The following is a 22,677-nucleotide window of genomic DNA, read 5'->3' as shown; positions in this document are numbered from 1 at the left end:
GAGAAGCAATGAGATGAGATTTTAATGTAGAAATTGCAGGGATGAGTTACTGGTGCATAAAATGATAAAACGGGTCTGAAAGACATTGAGATAAGATATCATTATGACAAGGGTATGATTAAAACTCTCGATTTCAATTTAACTAATCCCAACACAATCATTGCAGGTTTTCATAATTTTACCGACTATTATTTATAGCAATATAGAGGTAATGCAGCAATAATAAATATTAGGACGTGAAAGTTTCAAATGGAGACAGAAGACATGAAGAGACAGCACCACGAGTCCCCCATGTGGTTTCTACTCAATACTGCAGTTTTTTTTTTTTTTTATTCATAGCAGTGTGACACTGAAATTGTTTTTAAATGAATGCGTTCAGCACGCATTAGAAAATATTTGGGGAGGGAGCGTAATTTTGCAACAAACCTTATGAGAAAACCTTTCAACTCAATACATTGTTCAAGTATATCAATCCATCCATCATCCGAACTACTTATCCTTACGAGGTTCAAGTATATAGAAAACGGTGTCCAGAACATTACTAGTGCTGTGCTGTGACACAACAATGTGCACCGTCCCACCAGAGGTCAGCTGAGGTCAATAAACAGAGGTGCTGACAATTTGACAGTCTGACACAGTGGCAAAAGATGGACAACTTCAAGAAACTGACGTACTAAGCATCAACAAAAGCGGGTTTTTGTCCATCGCCGGAATTGTCACTTGGCAGGTCAGTACTGATTGACCTTGTCAATCAGTCAATGACAGACTCCCGTTTCATGACAGAACCTGCACCTTAGCTGCACGTAGGCTGCTCATTTCTTGGCATTTTAATTCATCTATGGAAAAGGGAATCGTTTTCAGAAGTTCAAGTGGGCCGAAATCGAGATGGACATTTTGGAGCCATTGACTCTTCAGCATTTACACATTACCAATAGGCCACATTCCTCATTAAAAAGGGACATTATTCAAGGTGTTTTTATTGATATATAATCAAAAGTTAATCTTGTGTTACATTAAATAGTTGTTACTTTTAGTCAGACAATTAGGCTTTGTTTTTGTTTTTTTTTACTTCTGGTAGTTTTGACTCAGCATTATCTGCAATATATTCATCTGATCAAGAGGACTTTTTAAGATCCTGAAGACAGGCTGCTTCTCGTTCTATCCTTTACTGACTGAGACCGAGACAAAAAAGGAGAACAGAGAGCGAGGAAGGTGGCGAGTGATTTGTTTACAGCTGTTGAACTGTCAGCCAATATAACATTTTTAGCAACCAACACGACCACAGCTCAGCGAATGGACTGGCAAGTAAAAAGAAAAAAAACCAAGAACGTATTGTTGAAAATGCAAATCTACAGATCACACTTAAAAATATGAGACAAGACTTATCAGAAGATCATTTTTTTGTTTATTGAAACTGCTTGCATACAAAATATATTGCACTATAACCAGACATGTAAACCCGGACACTTTAAATGCTAGTAAGTAGTATTTACAAAGGAAGAGAGAGAGAGAAAAAAAAAAAAAACAACGCTCAAAAGTGCTCACAAGATTTACAGCTTTTTAGACTATACCCTGGTTTTTAAGTATGTACAGATTTTTTCTTTGCATCTTGCCTTTCTGCCAACACTGTGTCACGTTAACATTTGTTCTGGAATAAGAGAAGAAACATTTGCCGCGGAGTGGCAATCAAGAAAAAGTCAAAGTTGGTCATCTTGGGTTGAAAACATGTTGCAATCCCAAATGGATTGAAATTCTGAGTGAGGGATGCAAGTCAGGTTCTTATCTGTTATACTGTCATTTTAAAATGAGCAAAATCACACATTTAAATCATAGATATTTGTATATTTAGTTCCTAAAACCGTAACTAACATTCATCTTCTGAGATTGTGTGGCATGGGGGAAAATGGCACTCCTCAGAATGTTCCGATTAGGAGACACAGCTAGCGGGTAGACATCACCTACACGCATAAAAATTATTAAAGGTTTTAAACGACCATGTTCAATCCTGTTTAGACCATCAACTCAATTTAACATTCATGGAAAATCTAGCACCAACATTTCCCCCATGATAAAAGTCACATCAAGTTAATAGTCCAGTGAAAATATTCGCATTCGTTTTATTAGAAGGGGACAGCCAGAACATGATCCAAGCTGTCACTGAAGGAGAGGTATTAGTCATATAGGAAAAAATTACGTACGTACAACATTCATTCTGTAAATAACACATTTCAGCGGGGAAAGCCTTCAAAGGGTTCAATCCAAACAGCTTTTGAAGTCGTGTTTTAGTACTGATTTCACAGAGTCTACTCAATCAACACACGAACCAAACTTTTTGTAAAATTGAGTTGTGATTGTTAGCATTCCTTTCTAAAAATTCTTTCAGTTGGCCATGGTCACATGAACTCATCTCAACAGTTTTGTTTCTATTTTGTCTGTTTCTTGTGTTAGAATGATGACACGTTCATCAGCACAGTTAATTCCATCGCATCGATTCCACATGGGCAGCATGCAACAGTTTCCCCAGCTCCTCAATGCACATTTTCTATTATAGTACAAACTTGGATTTTTGCAACACGATTTGTTAGTATTAACCGCTATTAACACTACAATGCACACAAGTCCTTGTTGTTGAAAGGTTGACTTCAACTTTTAAACTGGTTCATTTTATTTTTCTAAACTGGAACTCGTATCCAATTTAACACTAATAGCATCTCAGCCTAATCCTCCCTTTTACTACTCCTGGGGGGTGTATAATATATATGTATATAAAAACAATAAAAAATTGTTTTGTTAGAATGAACTATAATATTCTCCTGGTTGATAAATGACAAAATAGACAGATACTTGAGGTTTCTACACTGGAACAACCAGAAAAGAAGAGAAACACTTTCACAATTATTTGATTCGGGCTCAACATTTAGTAAAAGTGTTTATTTTTGTTTTTTTTTAATTGGTCAAGATTTGTAATTTCTCCATTAGCTATCTTAAATGATACACCAAGGATTTTGTGCATATGAGAACAATTACAAATGAAAGGATTTCATGTGTATAACAAGATTAAATTCAGGAACGCAAACTGGTCTCATTTGTCAAAGGTTAAAAATTGAAAGCAGGTTCGATGTTTTTTTTTTTTCTCCTCGACTATCGCCGAAAACGTTAAGCCCTTCATTTATTTTAAATGAAAAACCTACTGTACACCTAAAACACTGTGACAATTGCAAGTCAATCTAATTTTAGGGCACTGTATTATGGAAAATGGCAATTGGACTGCAGTAATAGTTTTCTTCCTTGAGACACTACAGTATACAACAATTACGTACTGATTATTTCACATGAAATTCTTCCTCTGTGTAATAACACTAGTTTTGGACTTCTGTAGCAGTGCTATGGACATTCACTATCAATGTCACTCACTATTAATGTGCTATGGAGCATACTTTTTTGACAGCAAGTTTATTAACAGGAGAGCTAGCATTTAACTGATATCAAACGGCAACAAAAGAAAGAAAATAACGATAAGTGCACATTTGAAACAGTACAATTCCTTCCTCCAAACAAATTATCACATCATTATATACAGTATGCCACCCTCTCATTTATTTTATTTTTTTAACACAAAACTTCATTCTGTTGATGTTTATGGAAAGTAAAACGGTTAATTGTACTCAAACCACGTTGTTGATGTATTGTAGGAAATGCTAACTTTACAAACGCAGCCTGGCTGCAATGTGACATCTAAAGGTTAGTGAAAAAGAATCATAATTAATTCACACTTGTGTAAAAGCAAGCACAATTGAAAGGACTACTGGCCTCAGAAACTAAGTTGTGAGTGCGCGATTTGTATATATTTAGTGTGGCACACAAGTGTGTTGCACAGACCTAAAAAGCGGAAACAAAATTACAAATCAGTCAGGGGTTCATTAAAAAAAAAAAAAGGCCAGAAAGAATCAGCCTCAGAGGGGTTGTAGATTTGACTCAACACGATGAGCCACATGAATTTTATGCTCTGCCTTAAATCCATTAGGTTACTCTTTCAGTGACAGGTACGAAAGTTTTTTGTTTCTTTTTCTTTGTAAATGCAAGTAATGGAGCTCCACTTGAGTCACCAAAACACACCAAGAAGCAAAATTGTAGGCTGCATGATTCCAGAACAGGACATGATTTATAAAAGATATCACAGGAACAGAATGACTGAAAGTTGAATGTGATCAGTCAGTCAGCCAGCCAGCCAGCCAGAGAAGTAGCACTGCATTACAGGCACCATTTTCTTCCATAAAAACTTACTGGGAGAACCATGGTCCTTAAAAGCTGTAAGCGTTGGGTCATGACTACAAATGTACAATCGTTTTTGTTGAATTTGCTATACATTAAATAGTAAAGAACGTCTCCTTTAATTCAATTAGTTTTTTCTTTTATATAAAGTACTTGGGTTAGGGTTTAAACTGAGTGCGCCTCATTATTATTATTATTTGTTGACAAAATGGTATTGATGTCATGTATGGTGTTGCCCACCCGTGTCACCTTGCCCTAGCTGGTGACTTTGCACACATGCTTTGTCATCTTGCCATTTCTAGGGTTATGGACTACACATTGTTTGGGCCAGAGTGCTACCAGCACTCCTGTCACGACTTGAACTCACTGTACCCTAACCATGTTGGTTAAAGGAGCAGTTTCAAAACACAAACGGAGCAAGTTGAAGGTTAAGTATGAAACCTCACGGTATAAAGTGAAGGATAGCATGTGCAGCATCCAAGTTGCTTTGCAAGCTAATGGAGAAAAGTGATACATGTAATTGAACGTCGGATGCGTTTTGAGATTGAAGTATGAATTTGCTGGACAAGAGCCTTCTTTTACATTAAGAAACTTGAAACTTGCTTTCTTACTATACTGTACATCCTTTCGGTCCCAGGCCAGCTCGCTGTACTACACTGAGGGGTACACAGACGTAGCACACTGGCAGCGCCCTTCACACTACAATTACACCCTACAGAGTTGCATGCTGATGGAAGCTCCTGTCTAATGTAGCAATTGGCAAAAACGGAAAAGGGGGAGGGGGGGAGCGAGAAAGGAAAATCTGTGGATAGTTAATGAGCGGTTATTTGTGTATGAAGAGTAGAGTGTGGGTTCATTTCTGAATGTGAGAAGGTCCTCCAGTGATGAATCTACGACACTCCATTCACCAGAGGGGGAGCGTCCTGCTTCTCTTTCTTCATTCCTCGGTCTCTAACGGGCCGCTGCTGGTGGCGTAGTGGGCCGTCGCCGCCGGCACTGTGCCCACCCTGTGATGAAGGCCCTCCACCTCTCCCTCCATGCTGCACACTACGTTCGTTGTTCCCATCCACGCGAATCTGTGGGGTCAGAGAAGCAAGTAGAGTGTCACACAGCAACTAATGAGTGTGACATTTTGATCCATGTTCATTTCTCCCCCTAAAAAAAAAACAAACAAAAAAAAACTTTCTGGTAGTTTCCAACTTGATAGGCATACATTATTGCAGGTGTTAATTAAACAAGGCCTTTTATTTTGAAGACTAAAGCAGCCAGACTCTGCCTACCAATCCATTAAATCAAGAATTCAAGAAATGGTCTGGAAAAATCTGTTTAAATTCATTTATCAAGGATGAACGCCCTTAGAACTTCATTATTTAAATTAATTAAGCCGGGACTTCTGGAAACCGAGTGGCTTTATCGTCATTACCATAGGTACATGCACACAGGGACATTAAAGTGCGGACGGCTGAAGAGTTGCCATCTTTGTGGATGTGTAAAAAAAAAAAAAAAAGTCAAAGACGCATGTTTTGTATTGTTAGCACATATTTTGCCCGGAAGGCCTTACCGCATAAAAATCTTTGGCGGTAGACTTCAGGTGTCTTTGTTGCTTTGAATGGCCGCCGCATCCCATAATGTAAATGATTTGCTATCTGTTATTTAATCATCGCATTTTGTTTTTTCACATACTTCTCAATCCCAAGCAGTGATATCTCTCCAAATATGCCTACCTGGACCACGTGGAGGAGGGACTCCAAAGAAACGTGTAGTTAATGAGCTTTTAGTATGCATTCAAATGAAATAAAAACCAATGAAGGCTAAGCCATAATGAATTAATTTACCTGGAACCTGGAAAAGAAATGACATCCCTTTAATCACCAGCACAAATATATTGCATCTCATTTACATGGTGTTAGAATGGCTCCACAGAAAGCCAACTATTCTTACTCCAGTCAATAATTTAATGGATTCTTTTGTAGCCCATACTGCACCAGTACTGTTGAGTGAAAATTTGTGGGGTAGGTTTTGTTGAATAATATTTTTGTAGTAACAAAAAGGGGAGCAAACGTAACCTTCTTGTATGATGCAGAAACGACTGATTTTCTCTCAAGCTCCAGCTATACAAGTGCTGGTCAATGAATTAGAAATGAATTGGAAGGCTTAGCTGAGCATTCTTTACAGGTAGATAGTTCTGTTATTAGTGTAACAATAACGCGGTGAATACCTGACTTTCTATTCGCACAAAAAATGCATTAAAACAAATAGATGTTTTGGGTCATTAAACCAAGACATGGTCAATAAATAAGTCTTCTCAACACTAACAGAACTACCTAATATGCATTTCATAGCGTAATTTTATTCAACATTTTTCAAGCAACTAACCTGTTATTCCAGCAGATTTAGAAATAGAAGTAGGGTAAACCCTGTGACCAAAAGTCAATCATGACATATTTGGGCAATTTAGAGTTTTCATTTCTTAAAAACCACATCATCTACTTATACTACAGTGCAGTCAGCACACCCTTGGTATGTATAAAGGACAGTACCTGTAAGGTGTCTTCCTGTGCTCTTGTCTTGGGCTCTCTAATATGACGAGGCCTTGGGTCGCTCCACTGCACATCGTCACCTAAATGGGACAGTTCAAGTTATTCTCATAGACACTTATTACCTATATATGCCAACATTGAAGAATGTCCTTAGCGATGTACCAATCACATTGCTAGCACCCATGTCAGAGCGGAGTCACTCGATTTTGAATGGATCTGCTCATGAGTACCCGCAGGTACATGCACTGGCTGTCTCTGGTTTATAAGGCTCTTCTTAAATGTTCTCCTGCAAAGAACTAAAAGCTGCTATGCCTTGCGCTCCAATATCATTCACCTAAATGTTCCACGTGTCCGGACTGAACAAGGGAAAGGAGCGTTCAACTTTGCTGCCCATCAATGTGGAACTCTCTTCCGAATGGCAAACTGTCCGTGCTTGACTCGTACGCAAGCTTTCGCTCCATCTTGGTTGACAGGCAATGCGAGGCCATAAAACAAGGCTTGTGTTGCACCTTAAGACGTGATCCATCGCTGTTATTTATTGTATTGCTTTTTTCGACCGTTATGTTTTCAGCTAAATTTAAACTACTTTCCTTTATATGCTCCTCTTCCTCTTCCACCTCGCCCTCGAAGTCCTGCCCCACCCGGTCTCCTCCTTCCATCTGTCCTTCTCGGTAATGTCCCACCTCCTGTCATTAGCTCTTCTGTGGGAGCCAGGGACCAATCGCTGAGCTCGTCCCGGTGGTCTGACTCAGTTTCTGAAGCATTGGATGCCTCTGAGTTCGTTCCTAGAGTGAGCAATGCCACAAGGGTTATTATTAGGACTAAAAAATATTCATATCGTGGATGAACGACATATGCAATGCTTCCAGTATAGTGCTGAATTATGTGACTTTTGCAGATGACACGCACACGCATGAAGCCGCACCTGAGGCAAAAGCGGCACCGCCGCCTCTTCGCCCTCGAGCACCTCTTCCTCCTCCCCCATAAGGTTTCCCTCCTCCTGTTCCTCTTCCAAGGCCCGTGCCATTATCAAACACGTAGCTTTTGTCTTTAAGATTTCGTGGCCCCGTTCCTCCTGCACCGCCGCCGCCTCCTATCTGTCTCAGCTGTTCGTCAATCTGGAGACGCTCCAAACGAAGTTGGTCCACCTCCTACAGTGATTGAGAGCAATGTTGCAACATTGAATAACCATGTCATATTTGCAGAACAACACGACTTTGCAAGGGTGTCACCTCATGTGAGATTGGTGTACTGAATAACTGTACCGCAAACACTTGAGTATGCAATTTCTCATGTACCTTAAGGTAGTTGAGGTGATAGTCCAGCAATACCGTTGCATTTGAGATGCTTTCCTTGGTCCCCACAAATACAAAGGGCACCATTCCCTATGACAAACAGATGCAAAATAGAACTATTCAAGCATTTCTCAAAACTGTACACAACCTTAAGGCTTACTTTGTCAGGCTTGAGTATGCCTACAGAAAAGACAAGTGCATTTCCCCATAGTAGCATATGTCTGCCCTCGGTTCATTTGTGTTTCTTATCAATCACAAAGCCCCATATTTAATAAACTATAACTTTAGCAATAATTGTCTTAAACATTGACCTATTTACAGTAGACATATTCGTTCTGACTTACATCATCCGTTGCGGAGACTGCCGCTGCCGCTGATGAGGATGCCACCGAAGGCTTTTTGTCATTTTCTGGTTCAATACGAACCCGCACCACACCAGACTTATCAACCACTTCTTGGATCAGTTTACCACTCTTCCCAATCACTTTGCCTAAAGGGAAAAATATTATTATTACAAAAGAGAATCTATAAAACTGCATCTCAAATGTATAATTTACTGTGAACTTTGCACCACTGAGCAACTGTCCAGTTCTTTTTTTCTTAGTAGAGACACTTCTGACATTGCCTGTGGTCCACGAGGGGCTTGACACTAGGAACACACCACTTTTTTCCATTCATCTATGCACAGTGGTTTTGGTTAATTATTCTCTTGTGCCAAACTGTGAGCATGCAGGGATCCACTGTATATTAAGGTGAGCTGAAACGTTTCACTCCGGCATAAGTAGAGTTTTGCAGCTTTACTGTACTGTATAGAAAAATAGAAAACTTTTTGGTGGATCGCCACTGTCTGTGTCAGAATTTGGTTACTCACTTACGCAGATAGCAAAAAAAAAAAACTGTATAAGAAATTGGTACGCAATCTACTTAAGTTATTTAAAGTGAAGCTGCTTCCTGATCGTTTCATAATCGTTGCTGAGCTGCAGAGTTTAGAGTTCTGCACTTGATTGTGAGTCAATTTAAGCACAATTACTCATTCTTCTATACACAAAAAAGAATCCAAAATACTCATCGCCAACAATTAAAAAAAAAAAAAAAAAAAAAACACTTCCACAGGCCCCACAGTCTTATTGGTGGAGTGGATTACTCACCTACTAAGTTCCGGGGAACTTTGATGATATCTTCGGAAAACTCCAGGAAACTGCGAGCAATACGGACAGCTTCTTGGTCCTTGAATAAACACCAAATATGTCAATATGTTCTTTGGAACTTCTAAAGTAGTATATGAGGAACTATTTTGGAACAACAGAATAACAAGGCCCCCAAAAACCTTTCTCTCCCTGCACATTTTTTTATTGGCAGACGGAGGTATGAAACTTGTTCTGCAGACTAGTGGCTAAACCTCAAGAGAAATAATGTAAACATATGATATATCATCAGGCTTTTAGGGGATTGTCTGGTTATGTCAAGTAACAATATAATAAAATACAGTAGAAAGATTTGAGATGTATTAAACGTGAATAAATACCAAACTAGGGTAGCTGCAGCTATCTATTGCGAGGTCATTGGGAACAGTTGGGCTATCATACCTCTCCATAAATATGGAAGGTGCATGTCTCTTCATCCAGGTCTATATTAGTGACTCCAGGGACTTTACGCGCTTGCTGAATATTGGCCCCATGAGTCCCAATGGCGAGTCCCATTAAATCATCACGCACTACAAATTGTTCATGGAACCGTGATGCCAGTTGTCGGGAACTCTGCAAGCAACACAATCACAGTGAATGGGTTGGACTTGTACTTTTGATGGACAGAAATAATTAAATTATTGTTGGAATATTAACTCTTGGACTCTTGTGTATGTGTGTGGTGTATGTGCGTGCGTACCTCCAGTTGCCTGCTGGCCTCTTCATTTCTCAGCATGAGAGACAGTTTGGTGCGGAGGCTCCTGAAGTGCATGTCACTCATCATGTTGGCCCGCTTCGCTGTGACCTCATTCACCGACTGTTAAAACGATTCAAAGTTCATCTTACATCAGTGGGGTAGGTGCAGACAAGTTGAATGTAGTCAAATAAAAAGTTTCCACTCTTGCAGTGCATACTGATTGTTGCTAAACAAGTATAATAAAAATATTGTATCTACAATCTTGAAAAAGCAACACGAACCAAGATGACCAGCTGCTTCTTCTCAGAGTCATAGGTGACACTGAACGCTCCCACAGCCTTCTTGAAATCTTTGTGCGCCGATTCCTTAGAGCACCTGATATCAAGGAGTCAACAATCATATTATTAGACCATTCTGCTTTCTTTAAAAATCCAAGGAAAATGTGTGTTTTACCAATCACAATTAAATTGTTTTGGGCACAATCATTATCATCACTGCTCACTCACTCCATAGACCTCAACTAGTCCAAAACTCTGCTGCCCGCCTCCTTACCCACACTCGGTCCCGTGAACACATCACTCCAGTTCTCCACTCTCTTCACTGGCTCCCCATGAAGGAGCGTATCATCTTCAAGATACTCCTCACCTTCAAAGCCCTTCACCACCTGGCTCCCAATAACCTATCCGACCTCCTTGTCCCCTACTGCCCCAACCGTCCCCTCCGATCCTCCAATACTTCACGTCTGACAGTCCCAAAGGTCAAACTCAAATCCTTCAGTGACAGAGTCTTCTCCTACACATCACCCCGACTCTGGAACGCTCTCCCCCAGTCTGTCTGTGACTCACCCACACTCTCCATATTTAAGTCCCGTCTAAAAACTTACCTCTTCTCCCAAGCTTATGACCTCCCCTACCCATAACTGGTTTCCTCTTCTTAAGTTTATCCGATTGTTTCCTCCCCCCCCCCCCCTCATGTATGTCTTTGCCTTGTTCCCTGTAAGCGTCTTTGGGTTCTTTAAAAGCGCTATACAAATCTAATGAATTATTATTATTATTAAGGAAGCCTTGCCATGGGCAAAAATTCAAGAATCAAATAAATAAATAAATAAATAAACAATCACAATTTTGGCCTGTGTCCTAACGAAAACCAGCTAGACTGCAATTCTTGTATGTCGTTCTGTTTTTGATCTCCAGAATAAGCTGCTGCGCTATAGTATAGGAATACTTTTGATTGGCGAAACAGGTGAAAGCTACTGGGAAGGTTCACACTTTTTCACATGTGTATTTGGACTGCAGTAGTGATGGCGCTGTCAACCATGATGCGTCGGCTCGTGTCAAACCCAGAGTAAAACCCTGGGTCGATGCGTGTAGTACTTTAAGTCACATGACAAATACAGTTGCTCTTTTGCCTGTGATTGAAGTCTCAAACTATGTGGATGAGGCAGGATTTGAATGCATTGCTACCAAAAGTATGACAGATCATTTGAGACACCATTCTGTCCATGGAAGCCATTGGGACACTTACATCTGTCGTAGATCATCAGGGACGTCGAGTCTGATCTTGAGGAAGGTAGTTTTGGTGGCTGGTTTGTTGGGATTGATCGGTCGTAACCGCTCCAGCGTGACAATCTCGTTTAATGTCGCGTCACAAGCAGCATACTCTATAACATAAAACTTCAGACACACAAAACAACAAAAAACATAAATCAACAAGTACAAATGAACGGCATTGAAACATCCATCAAAAGTGCATTTAAGTTGTTTTTTTATAATTGTGAATCATCCTGATAAAACACATTGGGGTGAATCAATGGAAACACATTACAATGACTTAGTATGCGTAAAAAGGTTTTCAGATTGTAATTCAAGATTCAAAATGAGTATCTAGCAGATCTTGTACACCTCCACGTGGCTGCAAGTTTACAATGCATAGACCCTCCGTCAGGGAATGAGAATGAATTTGGAAAGGAAATAATCAGATTTCGAAAATTCCTATGAAATTGGTGTGTGTTTTCATGGTCATTTGAAAGATCTACTCAAATCAAACCTCACGTGCTGAAAATTTTACATTGCCGTTCTGAGTGCAGTAAACTACTCAGACTGAGTGATCAATGACCGATTACTACCACACAAAGTGACTACCAGGACATTTGCTATCGCGGAACTTTGATTTAACAGATTTGGAACCAATGGACTCCAGATTTCACGGACAGAAAATAGTGTCCAGTCAGTTCAAAACAACCGTAGCTGTCAACATTGGTTAGTGCCACAATTGGCTGCAATTGGCGATGTGTGCAATTAAAAGATTAGAGCATATCTTTTTATTGTTACATGGTAAACAAGGCACCGGTAGATTCAGTAGATTCCCAGGGAACAACCCCAGCACAAACTATTACGACTATAGCTAAGCTACTGATCATTCTTTTTTAAAGTTATAAAAGAATAGATATGATAGATCATTTGTGATTCACTATAAAACTTCACAGTTGAAATAAAAGGTGAACTGCCTGTCGATAAACAAAGTTTCTCTTAATAATTCATGAAAAACAAAAGGTATAGGCAAGTCCCACCCACTCAACAGCTCAAACGGCATACTGTAAATGGAAACCTAAGCAGAAACACAGAAACAAAAGTGAAACGGTTTGGACTGAGTCCTACCTCTCCTTTGACCATGCGAACTTTGGCCAGCCACCATCCACATGGCTCCTTGTCATTCGCCCTGGAATACACCTGCCAAAACCCACACAGCAAATTTTACTCAGCAGAAACATGAACAAAATATAAATATAAAATGTAAGTGCAACTGAAAAAAACTGAAACATGCCATCATTGTTCAAGTTTTTTTTTCTTTTTGTCAGATGTTTAGGAAACATGAAATTAAAAGAATCCCACCTCAACCTCATCACTCTCATTTATCTCTTTACAGAACCCTGTTGGAGGAGGAAATCGCACATCCTGGAATGGGATCTGGCGCTCTGGCTGCCAACTGGTATGGAAGCACAGCACACCATTAATGTCATCAATAGGTGCTGTATTGTAGCTAGTCTATAATGTGGCAAAGCTGATATGTTTTGTATGCGATGTGTTCCGTTGTATTGTTATTTTATGTTATATGGTTTTGTAAAGCGCTTTTTTACAGCGACAGCTGTTGTGAAAGCACGATTGGAAATAAACATTGTATAACTTACTTGTTTTCAAATGCAACTGTAATTGAACCTTCATGGACATCCTTCACAAATGCCTAAAAGAAGCAAGTACAAAAACAATAAGAAACACAAAATGTTAACATTCTGATGGCAAACATTAGACTAAAATGTTTTGTGTGCCCCAAAACCGATTAAATCTGTTTGGGCAGTTCAGCTCACTCTTAAACTGTAAATCCTATGGTTTTGTACTGTACCTATCAAATGTTCAAAGTAGGACTGCATGTCATGCCCTGAAGGACACCAGAAAAACTTGGCTTGCTGCAGGATGGCACAAGCCTAACAAACTGTGACTAACAAATGCAAGGTAGCCAAACATAAAGGCGAAAGGGGAGCAATCTAAAATTGCCAATGGGCAGAAAGTATTTTCCTTGACCTAGTCTATTAAATGGTCAAGTAAACGCATGTACAAAACTGTTAGTGCCCCTCTGTTAAAAAAAGAAAAAAGCCATAGTGGTCATAGAAATAATTTGTCAAAAGTAATTGTGAACAAAAATACAAAAAAAACTCACCGATGAAAATCTGACATTTGTTTTTAATTGTGGTTCAACAGAATTATATATATAAAAACACTCATGAAACAGACCTGGACAAAAATGATTATTTCCCAGCGCCACCCCCCCCCCCCCCCATATATCAGTTCCACTATTTACAGGGTGTCAGGAACTTGTAATATTTGCTGACTACACTAAAAATATCCCAGAGAAAGTGAAAGAAACCGTTGTCTCAGTATATTAGAAATAACTTCAGACAATGCAGTCAAAGGTAAAGGATATACGCCCATCACTAAGCAGCTTGAAGTCCCTGTGCGAACAACTACAGATACTATTTGGAAATTTAAGTCATGGCCACAAGAGAAAACTTGACAAATTGAAAATTTATAACAAAACAGGCCAGAACAACTGCATAAAACTTGTGAAGGTGAACTCAAAGGGTGAAGGGACCGAGTCAGGTTGCACAATCCGTTGTCGTCTGAGCCAGAGTGGACTTCATGGAAGATACCCTAAGAGGACATCGCTGTTGAAAATAAATCATAAATGAACAATCAAATATGAGATTGGAATTTACCAAACAGCATGCTGACAACCCACAAAGCTTCCGGGAGAATTTCCAATGTGCAGACAAGACAAAAATGTGACTTTTTGGGCAAGACACATCTGCTTTATGATCAGAAACACATAAATTAAGCATACCAAGAAAAGAAGACAGCCCAAGAATGGAAAACAGTGGACTATCCTGAAGTAGCCTTTGATGACCTCTGATCTAAATCCTAGTACGTGTGTGGCAGCAACTGATAAAAAGGAGTGAGTGAGTGAGTGAGTGAGTGAGTGAGTGAGTGAGTGAGTGAGTGAGTGAGTGAGTGAGTGAGTGAGTGAGTGAGTGTATTCTATCGAACCACAATTCGATCACATTTCAATGTCTGACTTTAATTGGGAAATTTTCATTCAATTCTCAGCTTTTATTTAGTCAGATCTTAGTTATTTCTGCGGTTACATTTTCCATTGACAGAGGATACCAACAATTATGTATACAAATGTACAAACTCTACATGAGATATTTGTGAAACAAGAAATCCACTTGTGAGGGAGATGTACTATAACCACTGTTTATTACTATTGTAAATTATAAGTGTTACCTAAGACAGCCAATGGTGTTCACAATTGGCCATTTGTGTACATTGAAAAAGCTAGAAAGATCCATTCCAGGGACGACATTGTAACTTGTTTGCTTTGGTATGAATTAATTCCCAGCAATCACAATACAGTATGGAAGCAACCACCTGGTCATAGTACCACTCAACAGATGTCACCATATTACCAGGTACCACTTTCAACCAAACACAATAGCAACCTTGGGAATTCCGACATAAAACGAATGCCAAATAACTTAAGATGAAGACCAACCCAAATAAGAATGATAGTAATGAACGGGCCGATCAACGACTGCTTCGCTGATATTCATTACATTCAATTCAACAATGCCGCTGTTCCTACTTCAGTTCTGCCAAGGTATGATCCAGCATGAGATCTCAAATCGTCACAGTTTTAGCTTTGTTTACAATTTTTCTGCGTCTACATCCCGGCCAGCGGAGGCCAGAGCAGGTACCTCAATCAACGCGAGTCCAATATGAATGGCTAGCTTGGCTTGTATAGTTGCCGTGTAAGTATGTTGACTTGAATAGAGATGGAGAGAGAAGAAGGGGGGGGGGGTGTTAGGGGAAACAACCTACCTTATAAAAGGCACCACTTGTTCCCCTCACTTCCACTAGTAGTTCATCCATGACGCAAGTTAGCACAGCTCGCTAGCTAGCTAACCACCGTTAGCGACAGGAGTAGCTAGCTAGCTGGCTAGCTTAACGCTAGCCAAGGTAGAGTGTTCTTGCTAGCTAAAATAGGCTGCCAGCAGGATGCAAGACGAGGGGTGCAACAAATATTCGGAACCGTAAAACGATCCCTCGTGCACCCAGTTTGTTAAATCGCTATTCGGTTGAAGTCTGGTATACAAATTTGAATTTTCGCTAAATCAAAGATGAAGCATGTAGAACGCAGCAGGGTTAGCTCGTAGTAGGTAGTTTATGTGTGATTAGTGATCAGGCAGCTAGCTACTGCTGCTTGCTTCTCTGTGACGTCTCTGGTTTCTTCCTCTACTGATCTCCTAGGCTGCTCACATTCAGGAAAGGCTGATGCTGCTGTCCTTAGGTTACCCCTACTAATGCCCGATCCACCCCCCTAAAAAATAAATAAATAAATAAACATATATATATATATATATATAATTTATTTATTTATGGGGCTGTCTATCAGTCTCACTCATTGATAAGAGATTATGGTGCCATTAATAGCTGCCTATTAATGTCTTGGTGGGAGTCACAGAAGGAACTGATCACAGTATAAATACATTTAAATATGTGAGTAAACATTATGATGTCAGCTTTAAAGTCTAATTGAAGAAAAATCAAATGGCCTTTAAAGTGTTTTCCAATCCACCTGGTCCTCAGTTGTGGATTCTGAGCAGGTTCTTTCACCCAAGGTTGGCAGATGGGCTGAACATTGAATTTGGGGATTTTTAGAAATATGTATTGGAACCAGGTAAAATGTAAAATATTCAGTCAGCTAATTAAATGATTAGTTGAATTACAGATGCATTGTGTGGTAAACAGTACTATAATTCTTTATTACATATCAGATACTGAATGCCAGCAATCATTACCAATACAATTCTGAAATAATCATTCAGTATTTGAAGTGCATTGAATAAATTGGACTGGACTGTTCTGGCTGTCACTGTAGCAGTTCACGCAGAGTTGGTATGGATTCAACTTGTGACAATGTTTTTGAAGGCACCTTGAAAGCCAAGACACAGCCATTTTTGGCATCATTGGCTTGGTTGTTTATCTACCTTAGAGGATAAATAATCTACCTGGATTTCCACACCAACAATTCAGCTAGAGGGGTCGATTCAATGCAATGAGAATACAATTATATTATGTTCTACATTGCTTGGAGGTAACTTCTCAAGTCGGATTTGTCTTACTTATGTGCAGCTAAATGATGGATGTGCATGTTAACAGTAAACTGAAGAGCAACAAATATGAAGGTAGCAGAAGTCAGTGCTGCTGTGACTCACTCCGTTTATAATAAATCCTGACTACCATCTTGAAGGACTCGCACAAACACTCATTGATCTGAATGATCTCCATATGAACTACATCGTGTCTCTTGACCCATAACTCAATGTGGCAGCTATCTCAATGTCAAGCATATTACATGTGTTTGGGCAATAAATAGTGATCATCATTTCTGTAATCTTGTCTGTACAATTTTCAGCTGTCCTTTGGGTAAATGGGGGAAATGAAACAAGTGTAGATTGCATACACTTTAATAGAGAATGGGATGAAAATGCAAGAATTCCTGTCCTCTCGTTTCATTGGGTGAAGGCAAAAGGGGATAAGCCACAGTACTTAGGAAGAGCACTAGAAGGATATTTATTAAACAGTATATATACCGTACATCATCCTTAACAGAATACAGAACACATTTCCCTCATGGTTATGCGGTGACAATTCTACTAATGTTTTTTTTCTAGTGTTACACACATTAACTGTCAATAATGTGTGATGTTTCCCTTTTAATAATGAGTTCACAGTGATTCTACACAAGTCATATTTTTAAAAGACCAGAATTAAATTCACCCTGTAGCTTCTGTCATTACTGGCGGAGCTAGGAATTTTCTCCTCGAGGGGAGGGGGTGGGTCACGGAAGGGTCAAGGGTATCTCAGGGGTACTAACGTTTTTTTTTCAAACCCCAAAATATTCATCAAAAAATGCTGGTAAAAAATGACTATTGTACCCAGGTGGAAATTTCTGGAAAAATTGGAAAAAATGGGGGGCGGCAGTTCCATCCGAGGTGGAGGGGGGGGGGGCTGTCCCCTCAGTTCACCCTCTAGCTCCGCAAGTGTCTGTCTGTTGACTGGTTCATCAAACTCCAAGATGCATTGTTAAGGCAAAGGTAGTATGAAGAAAAGGGCAAACTCTGATTTTTAGGTCAAAACAATTTAGAGAACACTAATTTGATAAGGATATGTAAAGAGCCAGTAAAGAGCCTTTTATCAAGTGATCTGGACTAGTCCATACTTGCTCTTATAGTGGGTGACCAGCAGTTTAATTACTCAATTTCAGAGCAGAAGTTGATTAAGGGTAAGGTTGTGATTTGGAGGAGGCCTTTACTTGTACAAATGTTTTTCATTATTCCTCTTGTACAATTTTATGATTTCACACATAATTATATTTGATTAAAAGACTGCATTACAATACTGTATACATATGTTATATATTTTATATTATATTTTTCTATATATTACTGCCTTGTGTGGAATAAAAGCAGTCCGAAAAGCTATTTCCAATTCCTTACTAACTTTTTTCATGTCTCTTCAGTGAAGTGCGCTTATGCCTTCTCAGCAGACATCAAATCATTATTATTTATTTATTTTTACATTCTGCAATTCCTTTCTCTAGCATTTTTTTTTTTTAAACCCCTCGACTAACTTCACAACTAGGCACCATCTCGAGCAGAGAGGGCCACTGGTTGAGGAAGTTCCGTAACCTTACAATTACTCATACAGTAAAACAAAGCAGACTGATTTCAGAACTCATAATAACTGTTCGTCTTTCCTTCGATCCGTCATGAGCACATTTTCCCTCTAATCGTGTGCTAAAGCCCAGAGCCTTTCCTCCTCTTCCATCAGATATGTTGCTTTCAGTCTAAGCCATAAGCATCATCTTGCTCCTGAACCACTAAAAACACATGAAGACTACACGCCCGTCATCACTCTCCTCACTCGCCTCGACATGCACCGTTGTTTAGATGTTCCATTCCATTCCATTACTTCTACCAGTTGCTCTTGTCCTCAACAAAGACAATTGCTCTTTGTCTCAGTCTCCTGTGTGAGTCGTACTCTCCCGTCCTCTCGTTCCACATCTCTGTAGAGGAGAGATTTTTGGGCTTTCAGTCGACAGGCCAGTGACATGAAAATTGAGTCCACATTCTGACTCTCTCTTGGGTCCTTTGCAGATGTCTCAAACAGCAGCATGTTGTGGGAGTCGGCAAACTTCAACGCCATGTTGGATGGCACCTGGAGAAAGTAATTATTATGACTCATTATCTCATATCGCTTGTTCTCAATATGTACTTCCCGAGCATTCTATGTTGCCTTCATTGCGATTGTGACCAATCAACAGTCAGTCAGAATCTGTAACAATTACTTTTAACGATTCAGATTTTTATCTATTATTAAGCCCTCTGTTGTACAGAATGATTAAGTCTACTGACCTGTACTTGGTCCACTAAGTCACACTTGTTCCCCACTAGGACTCGAGGTACTGATGCTGAAACTCGATGACCGTTACACTCCTGCAGTAAAAGGAAACACTTTGAATATCCAAACAAATTCTAGGATTTAGCAAGCATTAATCAGAAAACACTTTTATTTGTTATCAATGTTTCACAAAGTTTGGTCACCAACTATATAGTTGTGTATCAGTGAGGAAATTGACTAAAATACATATATCAGTGGAATTAAATAACAATAATGATATGATCAGTAAACCCGCAGCATGAAATAAACCTTGAAATTGTGAAAATATTGATAACATATTGTGTTTAGTAGAAAGTTTTTCATGAATTGACTATTTCATGAATTTATTAACATATTTGGATTATTTTTCTGGCATCAAAACGAGGTGAAAATTATGGATCTTCTAGAGAGTTAAAAAGCTACCATGGTCATATTCTGTCAACTATTTTCCAGTAGGATGTAGAGAGAGAAAACAATGTCAAACAGTTCAAAACAGATTTGCTATGACACATTCAAAAAACAGACCCGCCACCACTCCCTTCTACCACATCATAATGACATCTGTTGTATTTTAGTTGGAAAACTCACACTAGTTGTTTGAATTATTAGCATGTCAACAACAATGAGTAAGCAACCCTGTACATCCGAGTAGAGATGGAAATGATGGAAACAGATGGACAGATGAGGAGATTTGGCTAAACAAATTATATTAATTGATAAACTGTTCTGATGGACAGATGGACAGACGGACGCACAGATGGATGGATGGACAGACGGATAGATGGATATTTAACTCACCTCTATCCATGTTTGCAGGTTGCGGAAGGAAGCCATTTTTGTGACATCATAAACAAACACGACTGCATGGACATTACGGTAGTAGTGTTCCACCATGGATTTCCGAAATCGCTCCTGGCCAGCTGTGTCCCATACCTGCACCTGAAGATTAGATAGTAAGTCTTTTTTTCTGATGAATATGTTAGGTGACAAATGTGTGGTTGTCAGATTATTATTATATTGTTATGTTTTATATAGACAAAACTGACAAGTATAGGAGTGACAATTCTGATTCTGACCACTCCATCTTAGTACACTGATGTGTTAGTGAATACCGTCATCAAAACAAAAAAGGGTGTTAGTCCCTCCAATAGGTCCATCCATCCATCCATCCATCCATCCATCCATCCATCCATCCATCCATCCATCCATCCATCCATCCATCCATCCATCCATCCATCCATCCATCCATCCATCCATCCATCCATCCATCCATTTTCTGTACCACTTGACACCACTGGGGTGCTGGAGCCTATCCCATCAGTCATCGGGCAGTAGGCGGGGGACACCCTGAACCGGTTGCCAGACGAACAACCATTCGCACTCACACTCACACAAAGGGGCAAGCTGGGATGCTCAGTCAGCCTACCATGGATGTTTTGGGGATGTGGGAGGAAACCGGAGTGCCTGGAGAAAACCCACACAGGCACGGGGAGAACATGCAAACTCCACACAGGGAGGGCCGGACATGGAATCGAACCCGCACCCTCTGAACTGTGGGGCGGACATGCTAATCAGTGTGTCACCGTGCCGCTCCTCCAATAGGTTTCTATTATAAATAAAGTATATTGACATATGAGTTGTGAAGACATTCCTTACGAGATCCAGACATAAAACATAATGTTCAAGTTAGCCCCTGCAATGCAGTCAGTGCGTATGGTATAATCTAGAATTCTGGATCTTCAAAATAAATCCTATGAAGTCTCACAACATAGTGAAAACATCAGCATTGAGGCTACCAACATTGGCAGAGGTGTTATTGAGTCTGTAGCTTAGGTTTAATCACTCAAGTGCACTATATATAGAAAAAATTGATGCCCATGTCAGGTCCCAAGCCCAGGGGCCAGATCCGTCCCACCATACCATTGTATGTGGCCCGAGAAAATAAAATTATGTCAACTTCCACAATCCTTGCTAAAAACGACCTAAATCTTGGCATGTATAATAAATAATTTGTTACCTTTTTTACAGTAATTGAACATACTATATGTCTAATTGCAAAACTAGTAATCCTTCACTTTGTTATGTATGTATATGTAATAATACTGGTGGATAATAATACATTTATTTGGTGTCACCATGGTAACGGTCCTCTGAGAAGCTGCCCGTGGTAAAAATGAGTTTGACACCGCTGACTCTATTATTTGTTGACTGTATACTACATTGAGGGATTGAGGAAAATGTCACCATTCTTCCACGACATTTTGTACAGTCCTTGTACATCTACTTTTCTCGATCTACAGCTTTTTATATCCACTGAGGTTTTCCCAAAAGTCTTGTTTTATGTGATGATAAATAATAGTTCTGTTCCCTAGAGGTGTGATTGCTAACTTTTCTTGAGCCAAGTCATCCATTTTTGTATTAGCACAAAAATTGTCATGATTTTATAAATACTAAAATAATGCTAATCTCATCAAAATGTACTCACTCACTCACTCACTCACTCACTCACTCACTCACTCACTCACTCACTCACTCACTCACTCACTCACTCACTCACTCACTCACTCACTCACTCACTCACTCACTCACTTACTCACTAATTGTGCAATCTTTGTCAAATTGAACACAAAGCCGATATACTTGCAGTAAATCATAACTTATTCTGTTGTACATGACTATAAGAGAATATCAATACAAAGATTTATTGGGCCTGCTATCGAATGGAATCGTTCTTCCTGTAATCACACGACACTCGCATAGAAAAATTATGAAAGACATATTAATAAATATTACATATTTTTTGGACAAATAAAGTGGAATTTGATGATTTCCCACAGGACACCCTGATGATCGAAACCTCAGCCTGAGATTGTGTTGTTAATCTTGATCTGTCATACTCAATGGGATTTACAATCTACTCTATCTAGTGACCTCACCTCTTAAAGCTTCCCCGATAATTTATACTGTCTTATTTATTAACCAATGACAAAAATGGCAAATTTGTGCCGATTTATAATACCAATTTTGACGGAAACAAATAGTCATTGTTGCCTTTGACAACAGAGAAGACATCTGGGGAAAAGCGTCAGTGATGCTATAAAATCAGTACGGTTGTGGATGAGGGGGAGGGGACAAGGAAACACCTCCGATTCACATGCAGACAAGCTTAAAATGTTACCTTGATCGTCTCTCCTTCAATTTCCACTGCCTTCTCCCTGAAGTCCACGCCGATTGTGGCCTCAGTCTGGTCAGGAAAGCTTCCGCCAGTGAAGCGAAAGGTGAGGCACGTCTTCCCTACGTTGGAGTCCCCAATAACGATTATCTTAAAGATTCGCGTCTGGATGCTCAGTTCCAGGGAGGAGGTGCTCAGGTCCGCGGAGGATGTGAAGCTGGCGACAGCGTCGTTGCTGCTGCTGGCTCGGCTCCGGCTTCTGTAAACATCCATGGATGATGTCAGGATGGTGACATTGTCGTCTGCTCGGCTCGGCCGAGTCACCCTCCTTCCTCGGCTCTCCTCCTCCGGGGAATCGTTGGTCATTATGACGGAGGCGGCGATGCGATAATCGGGATGCGTGAGTGTAGAGTAGAGATGGACAAATGGGTGACTGGTCTGTGTGAAGGGAGGAGAAAGAA

General features: G+C 39.8%; 2 protein-coding genes and 1 long non-coding RNA gene across 3 annotated transcripts; 1 reads left to right on the top strand and 2 right to left on the bottom strand.

The window, feature by feature from the left end:
* Window positions 1-1,382: 1,382 nt before the first annotated feature.
* Window positions 1,383-15,846, bottom strand: fmr1 (fragile X messenger ribonucleoprotein 1). Its single transcript, XM_061276477.1, has 15 exons — window positions 15,421-15,846; window positions 13,176-13,228; window positions 12,880-12,973; window positions 12,646-12,717; window positions 11,513-11,661; window positions 10,270-10,363; window positions 9,992-10,108; window positions 9,694-9,864; window positions 9,256-9,334; window positions 8,452-8,597; window positions 8,111-8,197; window positions 7,738-7,963; window positions 7,405-7,597; window positions 6,813-6,894; window positions 1,383-5,348 (listed from the first exon to the last, which is right to left on the bottom strand). The coding sequence occupies exons 1-15, from the start codon at window positions 15,469-15,471 to the stop codon at window positions 5,163-5,165; spliced, it is 1,800 nt and encodes a 599-aa protein (XP_061132461.1). The 5' UTR covers window positions 15,472-15,846; the 3' UTR covers window positions 1,383-5,162.
* LOC133152679 (uncharacterized) lies at window positions 15,071-21,857 on the top strand. Its single transcript, XR_009714176.1, has 3 exons — window positions 15,071-15,199; window positions 18,762-18,831; window positions 19,861-21,857. It is a non-coding gene; the product is annotated as an uncharacterized LOC133152679 (long non-coding RNA).
* On the bottom strand, window positions 17,152-22,677 carry rab33a (RAB33A, member RAS oncogene family). Its single transcript, XM_061276488.1, has 4 exons — window positions 22,223-22,677; window positions 19,843-19,983; window positions 19,020-19,100; window positions 17,152-18,822 (listed from the first exon to the last, which is right to left on the bottom strand). The coding sequence occupies exons 1-4, from the start codon at window positions 22,580-22,582 to the stop codon at window positions 18,598-18,600; spliced, it is 807 nt and encodes a 268-aa protein (XP_061132472.1). The 5' UTR covers window positions 22,583-22,677; the 3' UTR covers window positions 17,152-18,597.

The sequence above is a fragment of the Syngnathus typhle genome, linkage group LG1 (genome assembly GCF_033458585.1).
Source record: "Syngnathus typhle isolate RoL2023-S1 ecotype Sweden linkage group LG1, RoL_Styp_1.0, whole genome shotgun sequence".
Taxonomy (NCBI): domain Eukaryota; kingdom Metazoa; phylum Chordata; class Actinopteri; order Syngnathiformes; family Syngnathidae; genus Syngnathus; species Syngnathus typhle.
The sequence above is the reverse complement of the archived record's forward strand: the minus strand, read 5'-3'. Positions and strand labels throughout refer to the sequence as shown.